Raw genomic sequence first — 27301 nt, forward strand, 5'->3', positions numbered from 1 at the left:
CGTGTCGGCTCTCAGTACCGTGATTGTGGAAAATGATTTCCGAATTTTCTTTAATACATTTTAAAATGACCGTTTTATATTTTCGTCGTCCGAACCCTGTTACTTTTTTGCTGTGTTTCTATTTACTTAATTGGTGTTATAAATAGTGTCGAAACTTTTAATGCACAAGGACCTTAATTTTTTTTAAATCTTGATTCATTTAATTCTTTTAAACATTTTTTAAAATACTAAAAATGTGTCAAATACACATAGTGCCAGTTCGAGTGAAGACATTAAGGTTAATATTATTTTATTAATATAATGCGAAAGCGAATGCCTACTTGTTGCGCTGTTTCATGTCTGATCTTTTCAGTCATCATCTATTTTGCATTTGCCATGCTTAGTCTGCGTAAACTTTTTATTTCTTTTTTTTTATTTAATCCATGCACGAAAGCGAAATATTTTACCCTCCTTTTTAGTTTCAAGTTTTTTGTTCTGTAAATGCTTTTAGTAATTTTATGTATGTACCTATAATATTGTCTTCATTGCGTTTCACTTACCTTCTTTTAATTTTCTTATTGTTTGTTTTGTTCCTAAACTGGCGCGGTTAGATCACATTGTTTTTAAAAAAGTGGACTCAGTAAAAACTCAAAAAAATAGCTTTTTTTCACTTGGATCTTCGATTCTTGTTATTATTTTTATTATATAACATTAGTAGCAATTATCTTTATTTAACTATCGTAATTAAGTCCAGTTTATTTAGAAAACAATATATTTATTATTTACGATATGCTCGCGTCTCATGTTTTGTCAAAAAAAATGTGTAAAACGCTCATTTTAAAATAATTTGCTGAATTCTACTTCATAATATAATGATAAATATTAGTTTGATTGATGTGTACCTTAGATTATATAATATGGAATCCAAAATCATTCGTCCGTTAGAATTCCAAATAAATCTTTACTTTAATGATCGAAAATCATAACGATTGGATTCGTGGCTCACAATCATAGATTAAAACATAATACCGTGTTAAATTCCACCACTCTACACCAAAAAAGTTCGGAACATGTCAGTAATGTTCACGTCATACCAAGTCTCACGTACGAATAACTATACCATTTATCGTAGCGAAAGTATCGATCTTTGAATTGGGTTCAAAAAATTAAAGTACACAAAAATAAGATTTAAAGGTACTTTGTACCCATAAAGGTACTTACCATGCTCTTAAATTAAGTTCATTCAAGAACTTAAGTTTACTTTAAGAAGCATATAATGAATGGTGCATTTTGTACCATTTCGTTGATTTTTCACCAATTAGCGCTTTTCTTGTGGTTAGGGTAGTAGGGGGAGGGGGTGGTATCTTGCATCCGCAGCTCAGTAATGAGGCAGAGGGTGGGTCGCCATCAATCTCAAACTGCGCCTGCTAGCTGTTGCGTCCCCGGAAAACCCGGCCAACCACCCAGTTCGTGCTATTTAAATAATAAATCATGAAATTATATGCGGCTATAAACGTATCCACGAAGTACTGAAAATTATTTACACTAATAATAACACTGAAATCTAGGAATAGGAGCGACGGCGGTGCTAATACCTATTACGATACTGTGGAAAATCTATCAACATCAGAAATTTTCCTAATAAATAACGTAAATGATAGGAAACTGCTGTTTTAATGTAATATACATAATTTGCAGTAATATTTTAAGCGAAAACTACTTTAACCGAATTTCAAGCTTTCTAATGTTCAACACTACACAATATACTAATGAATAAGTTAGTTAAAGGATACATAATATTTTCTCTTAATTTTCTAAAACTGCTTCAATTTGTTTAGATCCATTGCCGACGGTTTGTTGCCGGTTGTGAAATGGAAAGATAGTTTGGACTTCGAACTTCAAGACGCAGGCCCGTCGGACCCCTTGGAATCGTTGGAACCTTTGGAACCATTGGAATCTTTGAAACCATTGGAACCGTTGGAACTTTTGGAACCTTTGGAACCATTGGTACCATTGGAACCATTGGAACCATTGGAACCATTGGAAACATTGGAACCATTGGAACCATTGGAACCATTGGAACCATTGGAACCATTGGAACCATTGGAACCATTGGATCCATTGGAAACATTGGACCCATTGGACTGCTTGATTCCACCCGAAGTCGAAGACGAAGATAGCTTTTTCGATGAAACGCCGCCGGAACTTCAGCTCGCGCTGACCAAGTAAGTTTCCTTAATTTTTAACCGAAAATGTGAAGTAACGCGTTTTGACAATAGTTGGCCTTCATATTATGCTACCTAAGGATGATGCTCTGTGTCTTCTACAGTATTTTGTTCTTTCAATTATTTTTAAATATCAGGTTTAAATAAGGTCACCTAGCTTACTCGTCCTTTTTTCCGTAATACTACGTTTTAAGAAAACTTCCTTTATACATACATTATAGTATTTTATTTGGATTTCGCGAGTCCTAGGTATATATATATATATACATATAATTCAAAAAATATTTACGGTTTCGTCGTTGACCGCGTGAACTGAAATATCGAAACGTCTGAAAAAATATAATAGGTATAGTATTATTGCAATAATTTGCACGGAGGATAAAAATTAGCTATTTTTACAGTCTTGTTTTTAAGATATTTTAAAAGGCAATAAAATACAATATTGATGAAAACTACAACTTTCTTTTGGATTTGAAAACCAAGGCGTTCAGATCGATTAAAGGACCGGGGATCACCGTGACCTGAATGAAAATACTTGATTTTTCATATGGCGTTCAATGTATTAAGCTTTATATAAGGCTTATTTTAGACTGCGGTTTCGCTTTGCCTCTGGCATTGCTGATGTCCATAAACGACGGTAACCAACTCAAGATTAGGTAGGTCGCATGCTCGTCTGCCTACAAAGGCAATAAAAAAAGCTGTAAGCTGAGGACGCTTAAGGAAATTTCACTTCTAAAAGAATATAATGGACGTATGGACAGCAAAATGCAAATACCTGCCTCTCGTTGGAAATTATATATATATATATATATATATATATATATATATATATATATATATATATATATATATATATATATATATATATATATATATATATATATATATATACTTATTTCGGAGTTTTTCCAAAGTGTTCGGAGTTGTCCGAGGAAGGTGAAATAGGGGTCGAAATTTTATTGTTATACATATTTTATAGTTTGTTACTTTTGAAAAAAGAAACAGGACATGAAGTATTAGAGCTTTTCATATAAAGCTTAGGAAAAAATACTCAAACTGCGTTCGTTATTTTTGATAAACATACGTGAACGCGATTAAAGCCTTCTGCAAAAACTATTAAATCTACTCACCTACTACTACTACTACAGAACCTTGTTTAAGAATGCTAGCCGCGAAATGATTGTTAATTCTTCCATCTCTAATCATGACTATTTTGTCAACTCATCCACCAAAGATGAAGGTAATGCGAACTATATGCCGGGTGGCTGTTTACACGCGCTGTGGCCTAGAATGCGATTTTGATCGACGGTTTGTAATCAAAATAAAAGCTTTATGTAAATTTTTATGTATTCCTTTCAAATTTTTACTGGTGATAGGACGTCTTGTGAGTCCACACGGGTAGGTACCGCCACCCAGCCTATTTCTGCCGTGAAGCAATAATGCGTTTCGGATCGAAGGGTAGGGTAGCCGTTTTACTGTTAAAAGTGATACCTTAGAACTCATGTCTCAAGGTTGGGGGCGTTATTTACATTGTAGATCTCTATGGGCTCCGGTAACTACTTAACAAAAGGGGGGGCGTGAGCCCGTCCACGCATCAGAGCAACGAAAACAATTTTTCAAACAGTACAATACGTCAGAGATTGTAAAAGACGACAACACTGTGTTCACTAATTTTGCAATTTAAACTTTTATAAACGAGTTTGCATATTTTCAATTTTTAAAGTAAGGGTGCTGTTCAACCTCTTATTACTATAAAATAATAGGTATTTATCTATGAAGTTGCCATTCTACAATACTCGCCGTTTGAAACGTATTTTATGTATGGCTAACAATTAATTCTAAATTTAAGGAATTTTATTTTTTAAATGTGAAGTAATATATTTCAAATTCAATTAAGTATTTGTTTAGTGTTCTACTGTGTAGTAATGTTTTGTTTTCACTACATGTCTATTTTTTATCAATATGGACACGATAAAAATACGAGTAATTATGGAGTACGATTTCCGTCGCGGTAGCAATTCTGCACAAACAATAATGACGTTTACGGAGTGAATTACAAATTATTATTTGCTTGAGTGCTTGGTATTTACTTATGAATTAACAGCAGTTTTCAAAATAAGCATCAAAACAATATCAGTCCATTTGTGTCAAATTGGCAAGGTACAAAACCTGATAAGTGGGTGTCTACCACCAGCTGAAAAATCACGTTTTTTTTTTTTTTTTGTTGCCCTTGTAGGCAGACGAGCATACGGCCCACCTGATGGTGAGTGGTTACCGTCGCCCATGGACTTCAGCAATGCCAGGGGCAGAGCCAAGCCGCCAACGTTGCACGTTGCTTAACAGACACAGAAACGAAGGCATTTTGGATCGCATTGTCACTTGCGATAAAAAAATGAATTATTTTTAATAATTGTTAGTAGTCGTCGTTTTAAAACTTACTCTTAAAACAGTCATGGTGACTCTGGTAGCTTAATACTGGTATAATTAATGACAGATTTAATTATACTGGTTGATTATGATTAAACAGACGGGACACTGATGGGGACCTCTGGCTAGCTTTGGTTAAGTGCACATCACTTCTGCTCCTACACAACAACGCTCGACCTCATACAGTACAATCGATGGTCTTTAAGCCACAAGAGCAGCTAGGGTTGGAGGATCGAACTCACCAGATCTTGCGCCGACAGATATCTACCTACTTTTTTACCCAAAGTTTAGATAAGTTAAGCCGATAAGCAAGTAAAAACTCACTATCCGCAAAAATAGAAACAGTATAAAATGCTTTTGACGTGTTTGTTGGCTCCCGAGCGCCTGACTTCTTCAAGAAGGGCATTGAAAAATTACCGCTGCACTGGCAGAGATGCATCGGTGCCATGGATGCATATTTTGATTGATTTTGTCTCCCTTGATGCATATTGATTGACCCTGGTAGGAGACCACCTCCTCTCAGTTAATGTTACGGGGCTTCGAAAGGGGGCGAGGCCGCACGGCGTGCTTCCTGTACTCTAGCGCGCTATGTAAGAGCGACCAGTTGGTTCCAGCGGGGTATTCCGGGACACTAGCGGCACCGCCTGATAAGCTGCTGTACCGAGATGGCCGATATGGAGTCGTCGACCCGTCGGTCGGATATCCTAGAGATGGCTCCGCGAGTCTGATTGTAGTATTGACCGCTCTACGGGAACCCCTATACTCACGTCCATAAAGCTAGAATGGTCAAATGGGCAGAATCACTAAAAATTTTAATGAAAATTTAATACTCATTGAGTCCTCCCAATATATGACAAAGAAATGTAGGATTTTTTTTTATTTTTTTTATTTTGATATACATTTTGCAAAACTGCTAGCTTATAATTAAGCTAGCATTGTACTGCTGGTTATAACGCTCATAGTGTTGAGCAAAACTACATGATTGCATTCATAATTTAGCGCTCATTGAGTGCTTCAGATATATACCAAAGAAATGTAGAAATAATTTTTATTTTTTGATTTGGATATAAAATTTTGAGGTCAAAAATTCAAAAAGGCTAATCAAACAAGGACATATTGCAGAGTTCCAAGGAGCTCTGCGAGGTAACTACAAACTACATATTCCGATCCAGAGTTTTTTCGAGTAAAGTAAAATATCTGGATTCGCACTATAAATATATGACGAACTAGAGGAACGCATTCAAAGTAACTAACATTATCTTTGGGTTTGCTGTGAAGACTAGGGATGGACTTCACTGTCCTGCTTACTTATACAGAGTAAAAATTACTCTTTTAGATTTGAAGAGTGGGATAGAAGCTATGCGAATGCAACCAAGAGATTCTTTGTTATACATTACCCATTAAACTAGCTCGCGGTTTGATATTCACTGGTAACTAGAACCCATAGATTAACAACATGAATACTGTCTTGAAAAAGAATGTCTTAAGTTTTAATTGTACTATAACAGCAGCCGTTCCCTTCGAATCGGAAAGCATGTTTACTTTGCTGTAAAATAGGTAGGAAGCTTTTGCTTAAGCATGCGGACACGCAATACATCCAATACGGTGGTAGGACCTCTTGTGAGTCCGCACGGGTAGGTACCACCGCCCTGCTTATTTCTGCCGTGAAGCAGTAATGCGTTTCGGTTTGAAGGGTAAGGCAGCCGTTGTAACTATACTGAGATCTTAGAACTTATATCTCAAGGTGGGTGGCGCATTTACGTTGTAAATATCTATGGGCTCCAGTAACCACTTAACACTAGGTGGGCTGTGAGCTCGTCCACCCATCTAAGCAATAAAAAAAAAAACGTAATACGCAATGTAATAAATAAATAACAAAAATCATAGGAACACTTCGCGATGGTAGAACACGCTGAGATACTCAAAACCTCTCCGTACTGAACAACTCTAAACTATTCATGAAACTCGTCCAAGTCCAAACCAAGTCGTTGGGCTATGGGACAGCTTGACACACAGCCTGTGTACTCGTATCGAGCGATCCGGCGATGACGATAGTCGAATCCCAGTTTATCTAATGAAATACTCATGTTCACAAATGATTGACTGTCTCTAGGGGGAAATTATCTATCGTATCTCTTAAGAGTAATTATGATGCGAGATACCTTACGCGGTCAGTTTGTATGTCTGACAAGAAAAGTAAGTCATCTCTAGGAGACGGTGTTACGTTTTTATTTATTCCTACTACATATCTTGTATCCGAAGCCGAAAAATTAGTATAACTTATGTTGGTTTTCTTATTATACGTTTTTTTTTAATTATTGAATAATTAGGGGAGTAGCTCACAACCCATCTGTTGTTATGTGGTTACCGGAGCCCATAGACATCTACAAAGTAAATGCCGCTACCCACCTTGAGATGTAAGTTGTAAGGTCTCAGTATAGTTACAACGGCTGTCCCACCTTTCAAACCGAAACGCATTACTGCTTCACGGCAGAAATAGGCAGGGGGTGGCACCTACCCGTGCGGACTGACAAAAGGAACTACCACCATTAATTATTATAATTAATATGTTTAACGTTTAGTTTGGACGATTAAGCAAAGCCACAGACGCAAAAGTCGAGAGTTTTCCGATGCGATTCGCCAATTTCTGTGCGAAGCAGTTATGCCTTTCGATGTCAAGGATAGGACAGTCGTTATACAATGAAATTGAGACTCCGACCTCATTTCTGAAAATGGGAGCGTCTTGCATTGGTACGACTATCAGTGCGATATGAATACACACTGACTGGCGGCATTATTATTCGGATTGAAATTCAGTATGTTAGTTTACATAGTGTCATGCCTGCCAGAAAGCCAGTGGTTGATCACCACGTCTTCACCGACGTGGATCACACACCTAATACAATCTGATCATAACTCAAACGCAAGGATTAAGAAAAAGTACTGAAATTATTCTAACAATAACATAATATTATTATGTTAAAATGTTTCCAAACGTGAAATAGAGATCTGTTGAAAAGTTTAACCGATTGAAATCTATTCAAATTAAAGATATATGTTACGATAATACGACGGCTTCACGATTTTTAGTATCTGAAAATGCGTTGCTTCACATACTCGCTTTCTAAGTTTTTAAATATTATGTTGGTAGCTTAGAAAAATCTATTAACACTATTTTAGAACTTACAATGTTTGTTTCTTCCTTCTCGTAAGTATTTGTATATTTGATCTGTTTTATTGTTCGAGTAAACTTTTTTGTAAACCTCATAGATTCTCTGTATCATATGTAAATGAACGTATTCTGTATTTCCTAATATACAATTTTGTTTTTTTTTAAACAATTTTTTAAGACAATAATTATTACTTACCTTTACACTTATAAATTACTTTATACTATGTAGTTATTAATAAATTTCTTATTTCCCACTTTTAACAATAGCCGTATCCTACATAAATGGTTTACAAATATTGTGACAGGGTGTGATTATTCAACGATATATTCATTCAACGATTAACTTAATGATTCACTGCACCGATGTGATCTTCTGAAAAGAACTTACACAGTAGTAAGTTTGGAAGTGATGTATAAAAAGGTGAAAATTATGTCCGTAAAATAATAGATTACCTAAATATGGAATCATTTCCAATATTAATAGTAGTGTGTATAATAAATATTCTCTTTTTTTAGATTAATTGTCCCAATGTTCGTTATCTAAATGTTTAAAAAAGACTTTATATGTTTGGCCGAAGATTTAACATATATTTTTTTTATATGAAAATTAATTAATTATCACCAAACAAATATTGATCATAACGATTTTGGTAACAAAATTAATAATTACATATTCACTTTAACTAGTACACATTATTTATTATTTCAAATACAATAATAAGTAACAGGATTTTTAGTATTAGTTTAAATAAATAATTGTCTCGGTCTAGTTTTAATCTATGAAACATATAAATGTTATTTTCAATTTACAATAAGAAAAGATTGGACGAGGATGATTTTCTGAAATAATATATTTTGATTTTTGGGAACTCGTTTCATAGTTATTATTTATATAACTTTTTAAAATCTTTCTTATGAAAGATTTTCAATACTGGTACATCCATAATAAGTAAGGAAATAAGTAGATATTCCAAATTATCATCATAAGGCATTCTTAATTTATTGCCTAGAAAGGACTTAATTTTTATCTTTGATACGCCTATGTTGTACTCAGACTGAGTTTTAGTACCTGCTGTAATATGCTCTGTTTAAAAACTATGGATTTCATCTTTTTATTTCTTCTCAGATTATTTTATACTTAGATTTGTTCTTCGACTACTGAACTTCCCGAAGGCTAGTGGTAAATTAAATTACCTTTTATTCCACTATCGCGCCGCCGGTTACTGAAATATAATTCATTAATTTAAATATCTTTTTCTCCTCCAGACCATAATATTTTGAGACGCGCGTTACACGATATGCCCGAATACTTTTTATTTAATTGATGTTTACAGAGTAGTTGGTCACGGTGGGCAACAATGTACTTTTAGCATACGATGACATATGGGCAGCGTCATCTACTATCACTGTAAAATTTGTACACTCCTCTGTTCATGCTCAGAATACAAGATGACATACTCAATACTAATCGACTTAGAGCGAGGTATTGGATGATGTCGAAACCCGATTTCTGGAAACTTGCGGCTCCTCATTCTTCTTAACTGCAGTAACAAACAAGTCAGCTAAATTGTATGAGTTCCAATCTTATTGGATTTATCTTTAAAGGATTGGTGCATCCCCAATTTGAAAGTCATAGGCAGAAGGTCCTACGGTTCATTGTATATTAATCAACATTAATAAGTGCGTGTGTAGGTAGGTAGCTGTGCGTTTTGTGATACCACTTTTTAAACAGAAATGTGAAAACATTGAAAGTATAAACAGCCTTCATATTTAAATAATTAACAAAGTGCCTAACAATAATATGAAAATCGGTTTAAAAAAAAATAACTTTCAGACAAGTGATAAAATAACTTAAATAACGGCCTTCATATGTTTAAGGGTTAACTTGGCTAACATCGGAAATATTTCAGTTATATCTACTTAGTCTGGCCATAAATACTGTTACAATTAAAAATAAACAAAATATTACATTTGAATTCGGAATCTGTCATTTTTATATGATTGCTTATTGAGTTTTCTCATTTTGGCGCCAATACATTGTACAATATTTTGCGATACTAAAATGGAGTGGGGTGATAAAGAGAACCGAATCGCTGTGATTGCATTACACAAAGTAGGTATGGAGTCAAATGCAATTTTTAAAACTCTCCATACTCTTGGTATTAGTTTAATGTTTGTGTACCGGGCTATTAATAGGTGCAATGAGACCTCCTCTGTTTGTGACAGAAAAAGATCTGGCCGTCCACGTAGTGTTCGTACGAAAAAGGTGGAGAAGGAAACGAACGTTTCGGACTTCATCAGAGCTGAAGACTGGCCGGCGTCTAGTCCCGATCTTAATCCGCTGGATCAGTTTTAGAGAGTACGGCTTGCTCTAAACGCCATGATAATTTGGAGTCCCTAAAACAATTTTACGATTGGTAGTGAAAAATTTTCCCATGGAAAGAGTGCGTGCTTCTATTGATAACTGGCCTCAACGTTTATAGGACTGTATTGCAGTCAATGGAGACCACTTCGAATAAGCTTTTTATACTTTAAATTGTTTTATATTTATGTATTAAACTAACACACTGTAAAAGTAATAAATGTTATTTGCAATAGAAATTATTTTATTTTTAATTGTAACAGTATTTATGGCCAGACTAAGTATTTATGATAACTTCTCAATTATGTTTGTGTTGAGCATAAATCTTTGTTTCAAATGGTAAAAAAAGTATTTTAATATATTTATTGTCAAACGTAATAATGTTGGTATGGTAGGTGAACCTCAACTAAGTTAAAATTATGACTAAGGATAAAAAATATTTGTTACGAAGATCGTAAATACGGGATTCAATTTTCAATCAAAATAATGCGTATAATGACCATTTTAAATTATTAAAGACGGAAAATAATCGTATTAATAAAATTAAGTGCTATGGAAAATAATAATGATCATGTGAAGAGATTTTTTTTACCAATAGATTATACTGAAAAATCATTGATTATGGACATAAATGATAAAATAAAATTCATATTTTGAAAAAACCAGTCTCCATTGCCCCAAAATTCCTCTCATGCCCTCATTTGTATAGGTACTCATCCATCCTCCCCCCTATCGTACCACATCTATACACGGTCTCTCACAGTGGGTATATCCAGCTGAAACGTGGCCAAAGCTTCAACAATGTAGATCACGTCAAAATGTAAAAATAGTAATTAGTAATTTCAAATAGATACTTTAATAATTATTTAAACTGCTCGATGACACCATTCAACTTATGCAACAAAATAACCGTTAACTGTTAAATGCGTCAGAAAGAGATATACCATAACAAACTCGTTCAATTCATTTCAAATAATGAATACCACAAAAAATGCAACCATATTACTAGGTACAACCCTAAGACTCAAAAACTCAAAACAAAATTTCAAACTCCTTACGGGGAATGTTAATTTCAACATTCGTGGCTGTTTAATGTGACGAGACAGTCAGAGCTGGGCCGTTGGTACCGGCGCGGCATTATCGCGCTTGTATAATTTACAGGTTCCTATGTTGGGATCTATACAAAATTGGTTACATTAAATAATTTGTGTAATAAGTTTTACTTTTTTACGTTTATGGATATAAATCTTTGTTAGATAAAAGCGAAAAAATTCATGTTATCAATTACGTTACCTCGACCTAGAAGAAACGAATTCTTCATCATTTGCTCCGGTAACCACTTAATACTTGAGCTAGTCCACCCATGCAAGCAATATCTTTTATATTTATTTTATAAAAACGCGTCATTTGATATGTGGCCGGCCTAAGTTTTTTCAATGAATCATATTACGCTATCTTGCGTAACACATAATTTAAGGGTTGGTAAAAGAATATTTTGTTCGTTTTGTTCAAGTACTTTTCATTCTGACACTATTTACCTAAAAACATTTTATTCGTCGAACGAGTATTCTAATTGAACACTCTCTATAGTTTTCGGCTTGACATACCCTTTGTGGGATACCCTATAAAGTGTAACATGTAAATATAGTTGACGCTTACGCGAACTTAAACGTATACTCTTACTTAGGGAGGATGCAAGGCGCTGACAGTTTAAAAAGGCGATACAGATGATAATTCTATGACTAAACAAATTACAATTTAATGAGTTGTCTCTCTAAAAAAACGTTTGCAACTCGTGATAATTAATTATAAATATTTTCGGTATGTCCTGCGAATCAGTTAAATTAAAACATGTATTGCTCTTATTGTAACTGATAAAATGTATGTCAGAACACAGATAACCTGTATCTCTATTACTGTCTTCTCCTCTTACGTCAAAATAGGTGCTGATTTCAAGGCTATGGTGTATATGTAATCAGTTAACCGCTTACCATGGGCCGTGAGATGACGAGTCATTTGCTACTAAAAAGCGAACTTTTCACATTTACTAAAGCTACATCAATTTCCATCGCAGTTAAATATGTAAAATAAAATCATTATTAATTTAAAAAACCAATTCATACTTAATTAACTTAGTAAATTCAAGTAGTTTTATTATTTTTGTTTTATTTTTTTTGTTTTGCCAATTTTAGGACCGCGGAACCAAGCACGATGAATTCAAGCGAAGATGAACCCTCGTCTAGTTTAAACGGAAGACTAAGGCCCAGAAGGTCTATCGCGTCTAGTCCTCCAACTAAAATAGCTCGTAAAGGTGACGGTAAACCCTTACAGGAAAAATCCAAGAAGACAAGCACTTCCTCCAAACCTTCACCGAGCAATCAAGATGATCTCAAACTTTCTCCTCCCACCTCAAACTATCTCTGTCCATACTGCGATAAAAAGTTTGCTTCCAAACAAACTGTCTCAAAACATGCACGTCGTATTCACCTATTCTCTTCTAAACAAGATGCATTCATTGAATGTCTCTTCTGTAATCATTCCGAAGCAGAATCAAGCGATATTATTCGACACATGGTGAATAACCACCCTAATCAATATTTCGCATGTCTTGATTGCAATAATAGATTTTCATCGACTACTGAACTTGCTGAACATAAAACTAATGTCTGCGAAAAGCATAAACCGGCTTATCGTAATAAACTTCGTCAAAAATCTTTATCAGGTGTTTTTACACCTGATAAAGAGAAAATAAACGTTGTTGACAGAGGTTTCCATGACAACGCCAAGGAATATCTCACCGACTCTGATTTCAATGGTATAGTTATATCGTGCGAACTGAAACCTTCACAAGCTGATGATGCGGCTGATATTGAAGATAACATAACAACAAACCTAATACTGCCAACTAATAAAAATATTAATCCAAAAACTATAGGTAAAACAGTACTTGAAAAAAACGCTGTTATTGTATTGGATGACATTCACTGGAATAAGAGGATACCCACCAATTTTTCATTTCACAATACTGACGCTGATCAAATATTATCCAGATTGGGTGTTATTCACAGATCACCACGTACTGGAGAATCCACAAAAAAAGATTGGTCCAAAACTTCGGATGAACCTGAACATAGATTTGAAAAGTGCTTTGAAACCGACTTCTACTCCAAGGTTGCTAGCAATGTTCACGAAAATATGACAAAATTTCTAGATGGCTCATTCAACTTCAATTCTGACCCCATAAGCGCCATTAAGACAAGGAAAGCAAAAAATAGTGTCGTCATCAACACTGCAGAAGGATTTCCAATATTGCTTGCATTCGAACAATACTGTCGTAATATTTTTGATGGACATCTACCTCGTTCTATAGCTTCGAAACATAAATGGAAATGGGATAACATAGAACAGGATAAAACGATACCAAATGTTAATCAAATTAAGCGTGACTCGCACACCAATAATTGCATAATAACTTTGATCTCTAGTTTGGATATTTGGACGCAACTGCGAATGCGTAGTAAATATGAAGAGAGGTTCAATAACACTCCCATAGAAAAGAAGATTGAGAAGCGAAATATTATTGGAAGAGAGTTAAAAGAGATCCTTGAAAGTAGGGAAATACCAGTTCCATCTTCACAGATTGTTAAGTATACGGATAGACCTGCTGTAACAGAAGAAGGGTTAGACTTCCCCGCTTCGTTAGGATTAACGCCGTCAGCTCCCCGTTATGACTTGCAACCCGCTGTATTAAGTGGAGAATGGGTTCGCCCAAGATGTTATGTATGTTGTGCTTGTGGTGCTCAGACACGCGATGCCCGTGCTTTATCTTCTCACAACACTACTCAACATCCTAACGCCCAAGTGCAACACTATGAAATAGTGGGGGAGCCACTTTTGAATGCTGATATTTGGAAGCATCTTTATGTGCCCCCAAGTCAATTGAATAACAGAACAAGACCCCTAAGAGGCTTCAGAGATTGTACAAAATGTAAGAAACCTATTGGTCTTGAAGAGTTACACCAACACATGTTGGACTGTGCTGGTGATACACCAACTGTACGTAGAAAGTGCAGATATCGTCCGTTTGGTGTTCGACGACGCCGTCCACGGCTTCCTGATAATACCATCCGTAAAAAAATCAGGAAGGACATCAGGAACAGACAATCCCAAAAGGGTCATATGATGTCAAGACCGAAAATCAGGTCCGAGGTTGGCGACGGTGAGTAATACCCACTTAAATTTGATCTTTATTAAATATAATTTTTAAATATTTGTTTTTTGTTTTTAGCTGAAACAATAAGAAAAATGCTAGCAGATTTGCCAGCTAAACGTCATCGTGTTATTGTGAATCCAACTTCGAATTTACGTCCACGCAGAAAAATTGGTAAGCAGCGACAAAAAATGATAATGAAGAAACGTACTTCTAACAACACAAGAAGTCGTAGACTACGAGTCAAAGCAGTGAAAACACCCAATGACACTGAAACTGATACCGGAGACGAAGAGCAAAGCAATGATGAAAAAAATTACAAAGATCAAGAAGCCAACAAATCTTTAGATACCACATTTGCTAATAATATAGATAACAGTTCTCTAAACGATTCCTCCGATGGAAAAGAAATGTTAGCCAAAGAAACTGAACAATTAAATACTGAAAATCAGGAAACTCAAGGAAGTCCTGTAGATGGTGCTGAAAACAGTGACCGTCAACAACAATCGCAAGGTAATAAATCTCAAAATTCTGATAACAGTGGGGGATCCGGTATTTCCAGAGAAAATTCCACAAAACGTGATGGTTCAAATGAAGGAAATCAACAATCCGGTGGTAGTAGAGAAAGTGACGATTTTAACAATCAACCTCCCCCTCCACAACAAATTCCTTTGAAACATTCCATAGCTCGACTTACAGCTAACTCTGAAACCCAGGATAAAGCTGTCCAGTTCCATGAAATGTTTTTAGTTCAGCAGGAATGTAATAATTTGACCACACAACATGTACCAACTGGCCAACATTTGTTATTTGAAAACGAGGCCGTAGTGACTAAGCTAGATAAACCGCCTTTGCATTTTCAGAAAGGCGCTTTAGATCAGTACGCGTATCAAAAAACAAAATGTACCAAACCAAGAAAAGGCTTAAATGATTGCATATCAATGTTGATAAACAAAGTATCAGAAGCCGCTAAAAAAGAAAAAGCTAAAAATCAATCAGTGTCCGTACAGTGCGGAACAGATGAAGCTCTGGAAAATCAGCCAAATTTACCAGATCATGTTGAAATTGACCCAACAATAAATATGACACCAGCACAAGTCTTTTTTAGACCTTTACCGTTGCTTGAAGGTTCTGAAGGCAACTATGGAAATATCACTCAACGCCTATGTTCAGAAAATAGTCTTGGTACCGAACTACATAATGGAAAACTTGTCAAAACAAATGTGGTTAAAGAAATCTTTAATTCTGCCCACTATACTCCTATAAATAGCCTCTTAAGTGATGAAAGCTCCAAAACACATCAAGATTCAAGTTTGCTGTATACCCGTGTCGATAAATCTAATGAGGAAGGACCGCGACATTATAATCTACTGGGTATACCATCTCAAATTGAAGTTATACCACAAGATAGCATAGATGCACAGAAAAAGAAAGCCAAAGTACTAAGTGAGAAGAAAGATAAGCTAGAAATCTTAATTTTAAAACAAAAAGAGACCGAGTGCTCCGTTATCCAATCCAAGGTGCCGAACACTATGCAAGAACAGGAAAAGTTGGCTGAAAGTTTATCTGAAACAGCATCTCCTCTCGTTACTCAAAGATTGCCAGATATAAAAACTACATCACAAAAAGAAAATGATAAAGTTATTCATAAACAGAAAACTATTACGCCTACACTACACGAAGAAAAGGGAGAAAATAACACAGATCAATTTGCGAATTTAGAGTTTCAAAAGAACAGTAAACCAATTGAAGATCAACCTGAACTCTATTACCATACCGACAGTCATGAACTTCCAAATCGAAATCGTTCTATTTCAGGAAAATCCTCTGAAGATGTAACAGATACACAATCTATTCTAAATTCATCTAAGACTTTCAATGACAGTAATCTTTGCAAAGAGGTGATTGACGAACACCGAAATCAATCAAATGTAATAGTAACTGAAGCTTACAGGGAAAATAATTATACTAATGACTTTCAGTGCAATTTACCACCCCCGGCTCATGCTAATACAAATTTTGATTCCATTTTGACGTCGCCTTTAGATTTATCTGGAAAGACCAAAGTCATGCAATGCTGTAAAAATTTTACCGAAGATCAAAACGTGTACTATCGGAATAGTTACGATTCTTATGAGACTCTCGATTTGTCGAATAAAAGTACAGAGTCATCAAGAAAGAGCCTAATGGAAGATAGCATAACTGACATTGTTGTAGACTTAAGTGTCAAAAGTTTGAATACGTTAGTATCACGTCAATCATTAGGTATGTGTGGAAAGACAATGGTAAACGAGATGGAAAATATCTCTGATTCTATTGAAAATGAATATGATGGTCCAAAAGATCTGTCCATCAGTGGAAGATTCAGAGAAAATTTTATTGATAATAGGAGTGGTGACTATGAAGTCCAAGATTTATCACAGAGATTAAACTTACAGGAAGAACACGGACATTTTGCTATATCAACAGACGTACAGAAAGATTTATATTTGAAACAATCAACTAAACAAAACTCCCATACTTCTAACGAATCGATTCTACGATCAACATTTGATCAAATTCAAAGTGAACCAGCAGACTTGTCAACAAAAACCAACACTGAGAAATCAAGTCAGTACACTTTTGAACCACAAAATCAATTTAGTAGGGAATCTTCGGTGAACATATTTGAAATAAATAACTATAATACTGACGACGTATCAAATTCAGTATTGTCACACAGAGATAGATATTCGGAGTCCAGACCTGTTATCTCTACTTTTGAGTGTGACAGAAATTCAGAGAATGAAGACTCGCCAGTACCTGATCCGTGTTATTCTGAAAACATAAATGTTGCTACAAGTCCTTTAACTATTGGTAGCATGTGCACTAAGGATTGCTCACCAATGACATGCGAATACGCTTCCTCCGAGATGCGATCGGAATACCATGAAAATTTTTTGCAAGACAAGGAAGTATTCAACAACACCGTTTTACCAAATTTTTCAGCTTCCTCTGAATTGGCTAGAATGCCCATATATACGCTATCAAAATCTGCCTCGGCTACAACTGCAGGGAAGCCAGAATGTACCAAGCCCGTATATACTTTAGGAAACTCTTGTATATCTGTAACTAAAATAGACACGACGTTTTCATCAACCCTGACTAGCAGTCTTTTAAGTCTACCTGGCTCAACAATTGCTAGTACAACACCCGTATATACATTAGCAGGCACAACGGTTGGCAGTCACCTCAATTATGGTACAATTCCAGAAAAAATCATTGAAACAAATAAGAATAAACAGAACTCACCAACTAATTGCGATATTTGTGTTAAAGTTCCGAAAAATTTACAATCAGATTGTGAGGTTTGTATTAAAGCACTGAAAAGCAACTTACAGTCCGATTGCGGTACTTGTTTTCAAGCTTCGAAAAGTATCTTACAGTCCACTTGTGATGCTTGCGTTAACGACAGCGAAAAACATGAGTTATCTTCCAAAACTGAAAATCACAAATCATATAAAGATTATGAAAATAAAAGAAAACGAAAGCACTCCTCTTCTTCTTCTGGTCAAGTTGAAAAGGATCCCGAAACCGCGAAGAAAATATCTATGTTACCTAAAGAATTAGTTGAAATTATTGGCACGATGCCCCGGGGACACCGTGATCAATTACTCAATGTATTACCTCAGTACGTCACTAATTCAACAGGGAATTCTATTTCACATTCTGGAAGGATAACAAAGGATCAAACATCTGTGACTCCTAGAAAACAAAGAAATTCGTCTGATGCCATTGGTCCTTTAGCAATATCTGAATATCAATACTCCTCTAATGTCGGACTTACGATTGCGCAGAATATTTGCCCAAGTATGGCATATGGATTCTATAGAGTACCACGTCTTATACCACCTCCACCGCCACCAGGTGTGCCACCACCAAGCTTACCGCAGGCAAGCGTTTCTTTACTTCCTCCACCTCCACCTCCACCTCCTCTTCCACCCACAACAGGTCCTCATACTTTTATTCCTCCGCTCCCTCCAACTACGACGGGACCTCATACTCTTCTACCCCCTCCTCTTCCACTAAAAACAGTTCCTCGTACTATTCTCCCTCCGCCTCCTCCACCACCGCCTCCAGAAAAAATATTTCCTCCACTTCCACGGACGTTGCCGCCTCCACCGCCACCACCACCATTACCACCTCCGCTTCCACCTCCATTACCTCCAGCCTTACCGTCTACAAACCATTCTAAAAAAACCGATTCTCACCAAGCTGAATCTGGTAAGGGAAAATTCCATGAATCTGATAAGGGAAAATTCCAAAAGGACCTCCAATTGAAAAAACAAATGTTGCGAAATATCGAAGTCAAAGTCATTGATTTGACAACAGATGAAAATGACACAAAAGATAACGAACAAAAATTATGTTCAATTCCAAATCAAGCACCACCACGTGAAAATAATGAACCAAGTAAACAAAACAAACAAAAAGATCAAACTGCTAGTTTGAGGGCTGTACGTATCAAGACTGCATCAGAGAGACACAAAGTAAAAGATACTCAGAGTACATCAAATAAAACCGAACAACCGGCAGCAGTCGTTTCTGTAGACATTATAACTATCAGTGATAAAGATGAATATGAGGATCTAACGGATTTAGAGAAATCGTTAGCTATACAACAGTCAGAAATTAGTAGCACTCAGCATAATAAAAATGCGGCTGCATCTAAAACAGTTCCTATCGTACCAACGACCCTTGAAGCAAGTAAAAATGTGCCAAGTAAAAATGAAAATAATATAGCAGCTATGAATACTCTAGAAGTGGCAGTTAAGCAAAATGAAAACATTCATACTCAGAGTTCAGTTAAATCAATAGAACAAGATAAAGTTAATATTATTAATAATGATGAAAACACCAAAGACGGTAAGTCTCAAGGTCAATGTCTAGTTGAAGATTCAAAATTACAATGCATAATAAAAACGGTAGATGATACAAAAAAGGATTCTAATGAACTATCTGCATCTGATACTCTTTGCCGTGAAAAATTAAATGATATTCTTAAATCTGAAATAACAGACGATAGCAAATTGGAAATGAATATTAATGAAGATTCAGAGGATGATGTCACATTAGATGTGATATTTAAGGAAAAGCATAGAGAACAACACACCCTATTAACTAACAAGCGCGTAGAAGAACATACACATGAAAATATCACGCGCATAACTGCTAGAAACTATCAGAGTATGAATACAGTGGACAAAGATCTTGAAAATAGGAATAAGGGTGAAAATTTAAAGGAACAGTCCAAAAATTTATGTACTGAAAAAGAATCTAGTTTATATGATGAGAATGTACGAACTAAAATTGAAAACGTAAAAGATGACATAAACTATGATTACATTGAAAACAACGAATCTGAATATTACCCTGAAGATGTTAGATCAGAATGTGAAAAGAGCAAAGAAATTCAAAATACCTTCGTTTACACACAGAGTGCTGCTCAAGCTGACATTAAAATTTGTATAAATGACAATAAGGCACTGTCTGAAAATCATACAGAAGATCAAATAGAAAATATTCCGTCACAAGAGAAGTTCAACATTATCAATCAGAATGCTACTCTCCAAAGTTGCCAAATATATGATCCTAATATATTAAAAACCGCAAACGTTGAAGAAACTGAAAGAAAATTAGGCAACTTTTCACCTGAAATGAATTCCGACAGAATCGTGAAACCACCAAACGTATCTACCGTAAAAGATCTGAGTGATGTCGATATGGTAGAAAACATAGATAATCTTGTTCCTTCAGAACCTGAACATCAGAACAATGTAACATTTACTGAGCCTTTCACGTCCGAAATAGAAGAGAATCATGGCACTTCGTTACGACGTAGCAGACGTGGTCAATCAGTATTCATCGACAATGGAGTCTTATCCGAGAGAGAGAAAATTGGTCATCTCGATGTCCACGTTGAACAGAAAGCTCCACTGACAAAGAAACAACTTATATTTTCAAAATTACTACTTGATGAAGAAAATAATTCGTGTATAAGGATTCATGAAAAACGTATGAGTTCTGAGAATAGTAAAATTGAAGTTCAGCCTTCAGAAGTTATTAAACCTACAGAAGAGGTAGATCTAGATCATATCGATAGCAAAAAACATGCAGGAAGTAAACGTAAAAAATCTCTTGATCCGAAATTTCATATCAATGACAAAAAGATTCGCTTGGAACAATCTAAGAAACAAGGTGGAACACAAACTGGTGAGGTTGCTCAAGGTGTGGTACCGGTGGAGCAGTTTTTGAAAAAGTGTAGAGAAAGATTTGAGAAAGCATTAGAACCGCGGGTCACGATTGTTAAAGAACCAAACATTCCCCTAGAAGATTCTTCAAAGACTAGTGTGATAATAAACTTTGATTCGCCTGAAAGTCCTTCTGAATACGGCACTGATTCTAGCTTTTATGACGATCATTCGACCATAAGATATAGACAATTACGGCAACTAAGAGAAAAAAGGAAACGTGAGAATTTTACCACATTAGAATTGCCCTCGCGTTGTAGACAAAAAAAACCGAGAGTAAGTAACATTGAAACGAAGTTATCAAGGCTTTGCGATGACGTATCAGACACAGAAAGTAGCTGTAACCGAAAATATGTAAGCAAAAATTTCCCGATATCGGAAACACATACAACCTGTTACAATAGATCAATAGCTTCGAGAAGTACTCGTTCCAAATCTTTTGCTTTAAAACCTCCAGAAACAGCAACGCACGATCCTTATGACATTGATATGGACGATATGATTGAAAAACCGCCGACTACAACCAAGAAAAAACTAAAAGAAAAAAGTAAAAAACATAAACACACTGTAGCAAAACAATACACAAGCCAATCACATAATAGAAAGTGTACTAAAGGTGTCCCAAAAGAAACTGCTACTGATTCAGACGAATCTTCTAAAAGTGACGTTCCATTGCAAAAATATGTGGACGAAAAAGAAAAGAAATGTTCCGACGAAAGCAAGAACGGTGCTACAGAAGAAAATCAAAATGCGGAGCTATCCAAGAGAAATGATGAAAGGGATAATCATTCAAAACGAAAGTCGATTTGCATTTTTTCCAATCTTGATCGCGGTGAGCCTGCCGACGAAACGGAACAACAACTTCGATCTGAACAATTTATGGAAAGTTTTGGGTTTTTCTCTGAACGAAAACCACGTAAATCCAATTTGCTGGCGTCTAAAAAAATTGCTGAGACTTTTCATATCATCGCCAATGCAAGTGACGATGTGTATTTCGGACACAAAGAAAGAACTTCCAAGAAAACAGCTCACGAAACAAAAAAACCTACACAAAATAATATAAAAGCTTGTCATTCAACAGCTAAAACATTGACAAAGCGCGGACGAAAAAAGAAAGAAATATCATTATTACCGTGTGTTTGCAAATTATGTCGAAAAGAATTCAGACGACCCGATAATTTTTTACGACACCAGATGACTTTATTCCATGTTTCAAGATTATCACAATTAGAACTAAAATTCAAAACACTGCCAATATCAGAAGAACCAAATTATTTACTCATATACAAACAGCACATTGATCGGCTTAAAGTTCTAGCTGCCAAACTAAAGCGCAAAAAGAAGACTCCGCCTAAAATGGTCATGCCGAACATTAACGAAGTTATTGCAGAATTTAAGCGAAACTTAAGACAGCAAGAAGTCGGGAACCGAGAACTAAGTCGCGATGAAGTATTGTTCTTAGATTGCTGTGAAATGCTTAAAGAATCTTCAAACACTTTCGATTTCAGTAAGACAAATACAATCGGAAGTTCTGCAGCGAACACATGCGTAATATGTCCTGCTTCTGCAGTAACAGAATTAGAGATGAGAACGAGACAGCTCTGTGAGGATACAAGAAGCGACGGCGACGTCGATTCTATAACCGCCAGAAATATTTTAGAGAGCGAAGAAGTTCGAAACTTAGAGAATGATTTGATTTCGGGATTAAAAGAAGCCGCTACTGCGAATGCTAATAAACTTGGAAATGCAGCTTATCATGTAGTCAATAACAAAACACAACCGCCTGTCGAAACGCTATCCATACCAATAGATAGAAATGTCATGACAAACAATGAAATTCCTTCCGAACCTGTGATTATTGCTTCAACTTCCAACGATAATGTTGCTATAAAAGATAACAAAGCTAAAAAGCCTGAAGTAAAAGAAAAAATGTACCCAGACATAATTGAAAGTATTGACATGTTTGAAGATAAATTTGATAAAATTAAAAGAAAATGTAGATCTCAGGCGGCAGCTGCTAAACAATCACAACCTGTCGCAGAACCAGTTCCAACGTGAGTATTACTAAGCTTCTGTATTGTTATTTTGGCACCTCGTATCAGCTGCAGAATTGCATAGATACGTTAAGTTTTATAATCCTATGAACACATCAATACGCATTATTTAAAATAAACTAGAAGATGTTGGTAGTGACATTGATAGCTTACATAGTCTGTAATAGTCCGTCAGTCTACAAAGTGATATTGTATTGATAAAGTACAAAAAAATGCAGATTTTCTGTTTTAAATACTTCTTCTATGTCGTTCCCTCACTGCTGAGGATCGCAACGACATGTGACGTTCCTGCACAGTCCATCCTCGGGCGGTCTCTCATACATGAATTAGAGAAGCTCATAATTTCGGGTCGCATAGAGGACAAGCGCGCCGTGGGCGGAACACCAATTAGAGGATCAGATCTGGTAAAGGAAGCACTTAGTGGTTGTCTGTACCATGAGGTCCATGCCACCCATGATCGAACACGTGGAGGAACGTCACATATTTCAATTACTACTTGATGCTTAATAATAGTCAAGTGACATCATTATGAGATATTTTTGTAATGTGACTGAGGTGTTTCGGACGCTATTCGAATATAATGTTTTTTATACTTATAATTTCTACGATTATTGTTTTTGAGTCGAAATTATAAAAATAAAGTATCGAATTGAGTTAAAAATCTTAATACGATTGGAATTTTAAAGCAGTAGAATGTCATCTAGTAGGATCGTAGTATAGATACCGTGTAACTACTATAGCAGACATAACATTACTAATTGGTTCAGACGATTTTTTTTGTTATCCTTGCACTTTTACAGCCCACCGTACGTCATATTAACGCCTAATTACTTTGAAACGTTTGCAGAGTTCGAAAAAGAGTAAATAAAAGAAAAACGAAAAAATATGTCAAGAAATCAAAGAGAAGATCATTTCGGACCAAAGGACAGCTAAAAGGATTTGACGGAATCAAGGTTTCAGAATCTACTACTACTACTACTGCTGCTACTACTGCTACTACTGCTACTACTGCTACTGCTACTGCTACTACTGCTACTGCTACTTCTGTTACTAATATAAACACCACATTAAGTAGCAGTAGTACAACTTCTACTGAGAAAGTAAAGAAAAAGAATAAAAAGACAAACAGTAAAAAGAAAAAGGATAAACGAGAATCGGAGATTAGCAGCAAGACCGAAATAGCTCATCGAACCAAGGACCCTAACCAGAAAAAAGTAGATGTTTATGAATTTATGGATAATGAAGATGCTGAAGTATTCGACTTTCGACCATCAACCCTAATGGAACGATTTAAAAGCATCAGCAAGGAGACACCTAGCACATCTAAACCTGTGATCGATGAAATTATAAACGACAGTGTTTCTGACGGTGACGACTTCGTCTATATGTCGGACGACTATGTATGCAGTGAGGATGAAACTGAAAACAGTTTATCGTGTGAAATAGCTAACACTAAAAGTGGAAACGAGATTAAAAAGACTACATCACCCTTAAAGAGAAGAGATGCAACCGAGAAAAATGCTGTTATGGGAAAAATCTTCAAGCATAATGCGGTTCGAACTGAAAGAAAAAGCACTAAACCTAAAGAATCATCTAAATCTAAAGCTAATTTGGACAAACTTTTTGATAGTCTCCTCGAAGATGAGCCCATACCATCCACATCAAATCAAAGTTCTTCAACCCTGATAAATGATTCTATTTCATCTAAAAACGATGAATTCGAACCGCCAGAGCCGCTTAATGTAGCAATACATAGCGACTCTTCTTTAGATAAATTCATGATGACTTCATCGTATACACAATCCACGAAATGTAGTACTGAAAACACTAAAAAATCTAACATTGAACGAACGAGTAAATGTAGCGACGTCGTTGATTATGGTCCGTCGACATCTAAAAAGTATGACTTCTCAAGTACCAACAGAGCGTCTACAGAAGAAAAGCTGAATACGATCATTACGTCGGAAGTTCCTTACTCAACACCAAAGAAACATGATAAACACCACAAAAAGTCCCATCGTAAATCCAATGAATCACAATCGAACAACTGTGACGGTCCACCTAAACAAGAGTCCAAAAACAAGAATAAGCTGCGAGATCCATCTCCGCAGAATAACAAAAGACAAGTATTTGACAAAAAAACAAATAACAGATACCCTAAGAATTATAATTGTAACGATAGTGAACTTGCTTATAAATTGCACTGTCTCTTTGACGAATCGCCTGAATCGGATTTCTCTACTGGCGTTGCGAGGCAGCGTGCACGTCGGAAGTGTACAGTCGGAAAACAAAATATATTAGCTGAAACTTGGAGTTCAGAATCGGAGCCGGAAGATCATCCGATGCGTCCAAACAGCGCAGAGTCGACAGAGAACAGACGTAAAAAGAAAAACAGGAAAAGGGAGGGGCATCACTCGAGCGGGCGCCGGAGCAAACACATAACTTTCAAAAAGCACGACTCCGAGAGCAGGGTATCTAGTAATAATCGTAAGTTGTCGAGCTGCAGCGGCGGACGGAGATTTAGCGGGAGGATTTCTACAGACGAGGAGAGCAGTGACGAGGAGCCGGCTAGAGTGCGCAGTCCGATGGGACCGAAGGTACGTGCGCGCGCTCTCCCCTACTACCACTGGTCATCAGACGGAGACGACGAACCCGGGCATCCCCAACAACACGGCTGGATCGTGGGCGATAGCCACAAGAAACTAGTGACGATGTTAGCGCACGCCAAGGGCCGCAATCGTAATAACGACGATAAACGGCATTTGATCGATTAATCTTAATTTCCTTTTAACGTTCTAATCGTTCTGTATATATTTTTGTAGATATGATTGTCACTTTCACTTTTTCGTAAGTCATTTTTACAAAATTTCGATCATTCTTGAAATTAAGATTTTATTGAGTTTAGTTTTTGTAAATACCTTTATTGAAGTACGTTTAGAGGATATCAAGATTTTATTAATAATATTTTAGTTGAATACGAATGAGCTTGTGTAACGAGAGGTAACGTTACTTTAATTTCTCGCAGTAAAACTTTTTAGTAGTTGCATATTAAAATTATACCTTATTAATATGGATGTCGTATTTTCAAGTTCTTATAATATTCATAATTAAAATGTAGATAAGTAGTAAGTTAGACTAAGGGGCATTTCGTTTAGACCTCTACGATAGTACATTGCATTTGCGCAACACTGCCTATTTGTATTACTTAGCTTAATGTAATAATTTGCAAGTCGTATTGTACCGCGTTACCAATCGAAGTAGATTTTAAATTAAATGTAGGTGTTTAAACTTTTAATCAAAATATATATTGTTTTATTTTTCGTTGGTGTATAGGACTGATTATAATTTTAAAAATCTAAATTTTATTTCGTTTTCATTAGCACAAAGAGAGATTTAGCAAAAATTTTAATATAACACTAAACGTATATAATCATATTATTATAATCGTATTAAAGTAGGTGTGCTGATTCTGCATGTGTAATGCCCCTTCCCATTTTCATGTGAAAGTAATGAGTCTATAACCGATAATTGCATAATGGTTATGTATAAGTATAATGTATGTGTATTTTAACTATAGTCGTATAATAATATCAATGTTCTCGGTTTTTAGTAGTAATTAAACGTGGTATTGTACGTAGTGTATGCATCCATTTTTACTTAGTTTTTCTTTTTTTGTGTTCGATCAACGGCGACATCTCGCGCCAGGAGGCTGATCACGGTCTCAAGTTCGTTTTTCGTATTCTCTCGATTTTATATTTATTTGTTAACTAATTTTAAACGTAATAAGACTTCTATTAGTCTGTAATCATAAACATGAAATCTCATGCATTCGTTGTGTTTTTTTTTTTTTTTAATAATCTAGTCCAATAAATAAAGATTATAAAAAACATATATTATATCAGCCTCCCAAATTTTTGTGATTTTTTCATATTATATCAAGTATAGTAGTTTTACTCTCGCGTTTATAAATGTACGTTTATTTGCTTAAATGCATTGTCTTTATTGTTTAATGGATGGAAGTAAACAATTTTATTCTTAAATAAAGCTCAATGTTCAAAATTATGTGTTTTATTAATGTGGTCCCGTATTCACTAATTCAATTGGATTTTTCGTTTTAAATAAAATTGTAAAGCCTCTTCAACTTTCCAGATCACTAGTAGCCTATTTTTTTCGAAACTGCTCAGGATTTGGAGAAATAATTAAAATAGTCAGTTTTCTAAAAAAGTGGAGCCTTTTGTGAGTCCGCGCGGGTAGGTAACACAACCATGCCTATTTCTGCCGTGAAACAGTAATGCGTTTCGGTTTGAAGGGTGGGGCAGCCGTTGTAACCATACTGAGACCTTACAACTTATATCTCAAGGTGGGCGCCGTATTTACGTTGTAGATGTCTATGGGCTCCAGTAACCACTTAACACCAGGTGGGCTGTGAACTCGTCCACCCATCTAAGCAATAAAAAAAATTGCTCTGGGTCGTTACTTTACTGGTAAGCTGGTCTTATGTGAGAGCCCGTACGCGTAGCCATCATCCAGCCATTTTTTTTTATTGCCCTTGCATGCAGACGAGCATACGGCCCACCTGATG

The 27301-nt window shown here is 35.8% G+C and overlaps 1 protein-coding gene across 1 annotated transcript; it reads left to right on the forward strand.

The window, feature by feature from the left end:
• On the forward strand, positions 1–26778 carry LOC101742281 (uncharacterized). The gene is made up of 5 exons (XM_062670184.1): positions 1–277; positions 1818–2204; positions 12358–14384; positions 14454–22719; positions 23567–26778. The coding sequence occupies exons 1-5, from the start codon at positions 234–236 to the stop codon at positions 25491–25493; spliced, it is 12651 nt and encodes a 4216-aa protein (XP_062526168.1). The 5' UTR covers positions 1–233; the 3' UTR covers positions 25494–26778.
• The last annotated feature ends 523 nt before the right edge of the window (positions 26779–27301 follow it).

The sequence above is a fragment of the Bombyx mori genome, chromosome 1 (assembly GCF_030269925.1).
Source record: "Bombyx mori chromosome 1, ASM3026992v2".
Taxonomy (NCBI): domain Eukaryota; kingdom Metazoa; phylum Arthropoda; class Insecta; order Lepidoptera; family Bombycidae; genus Bombyx; species Bombyx mori.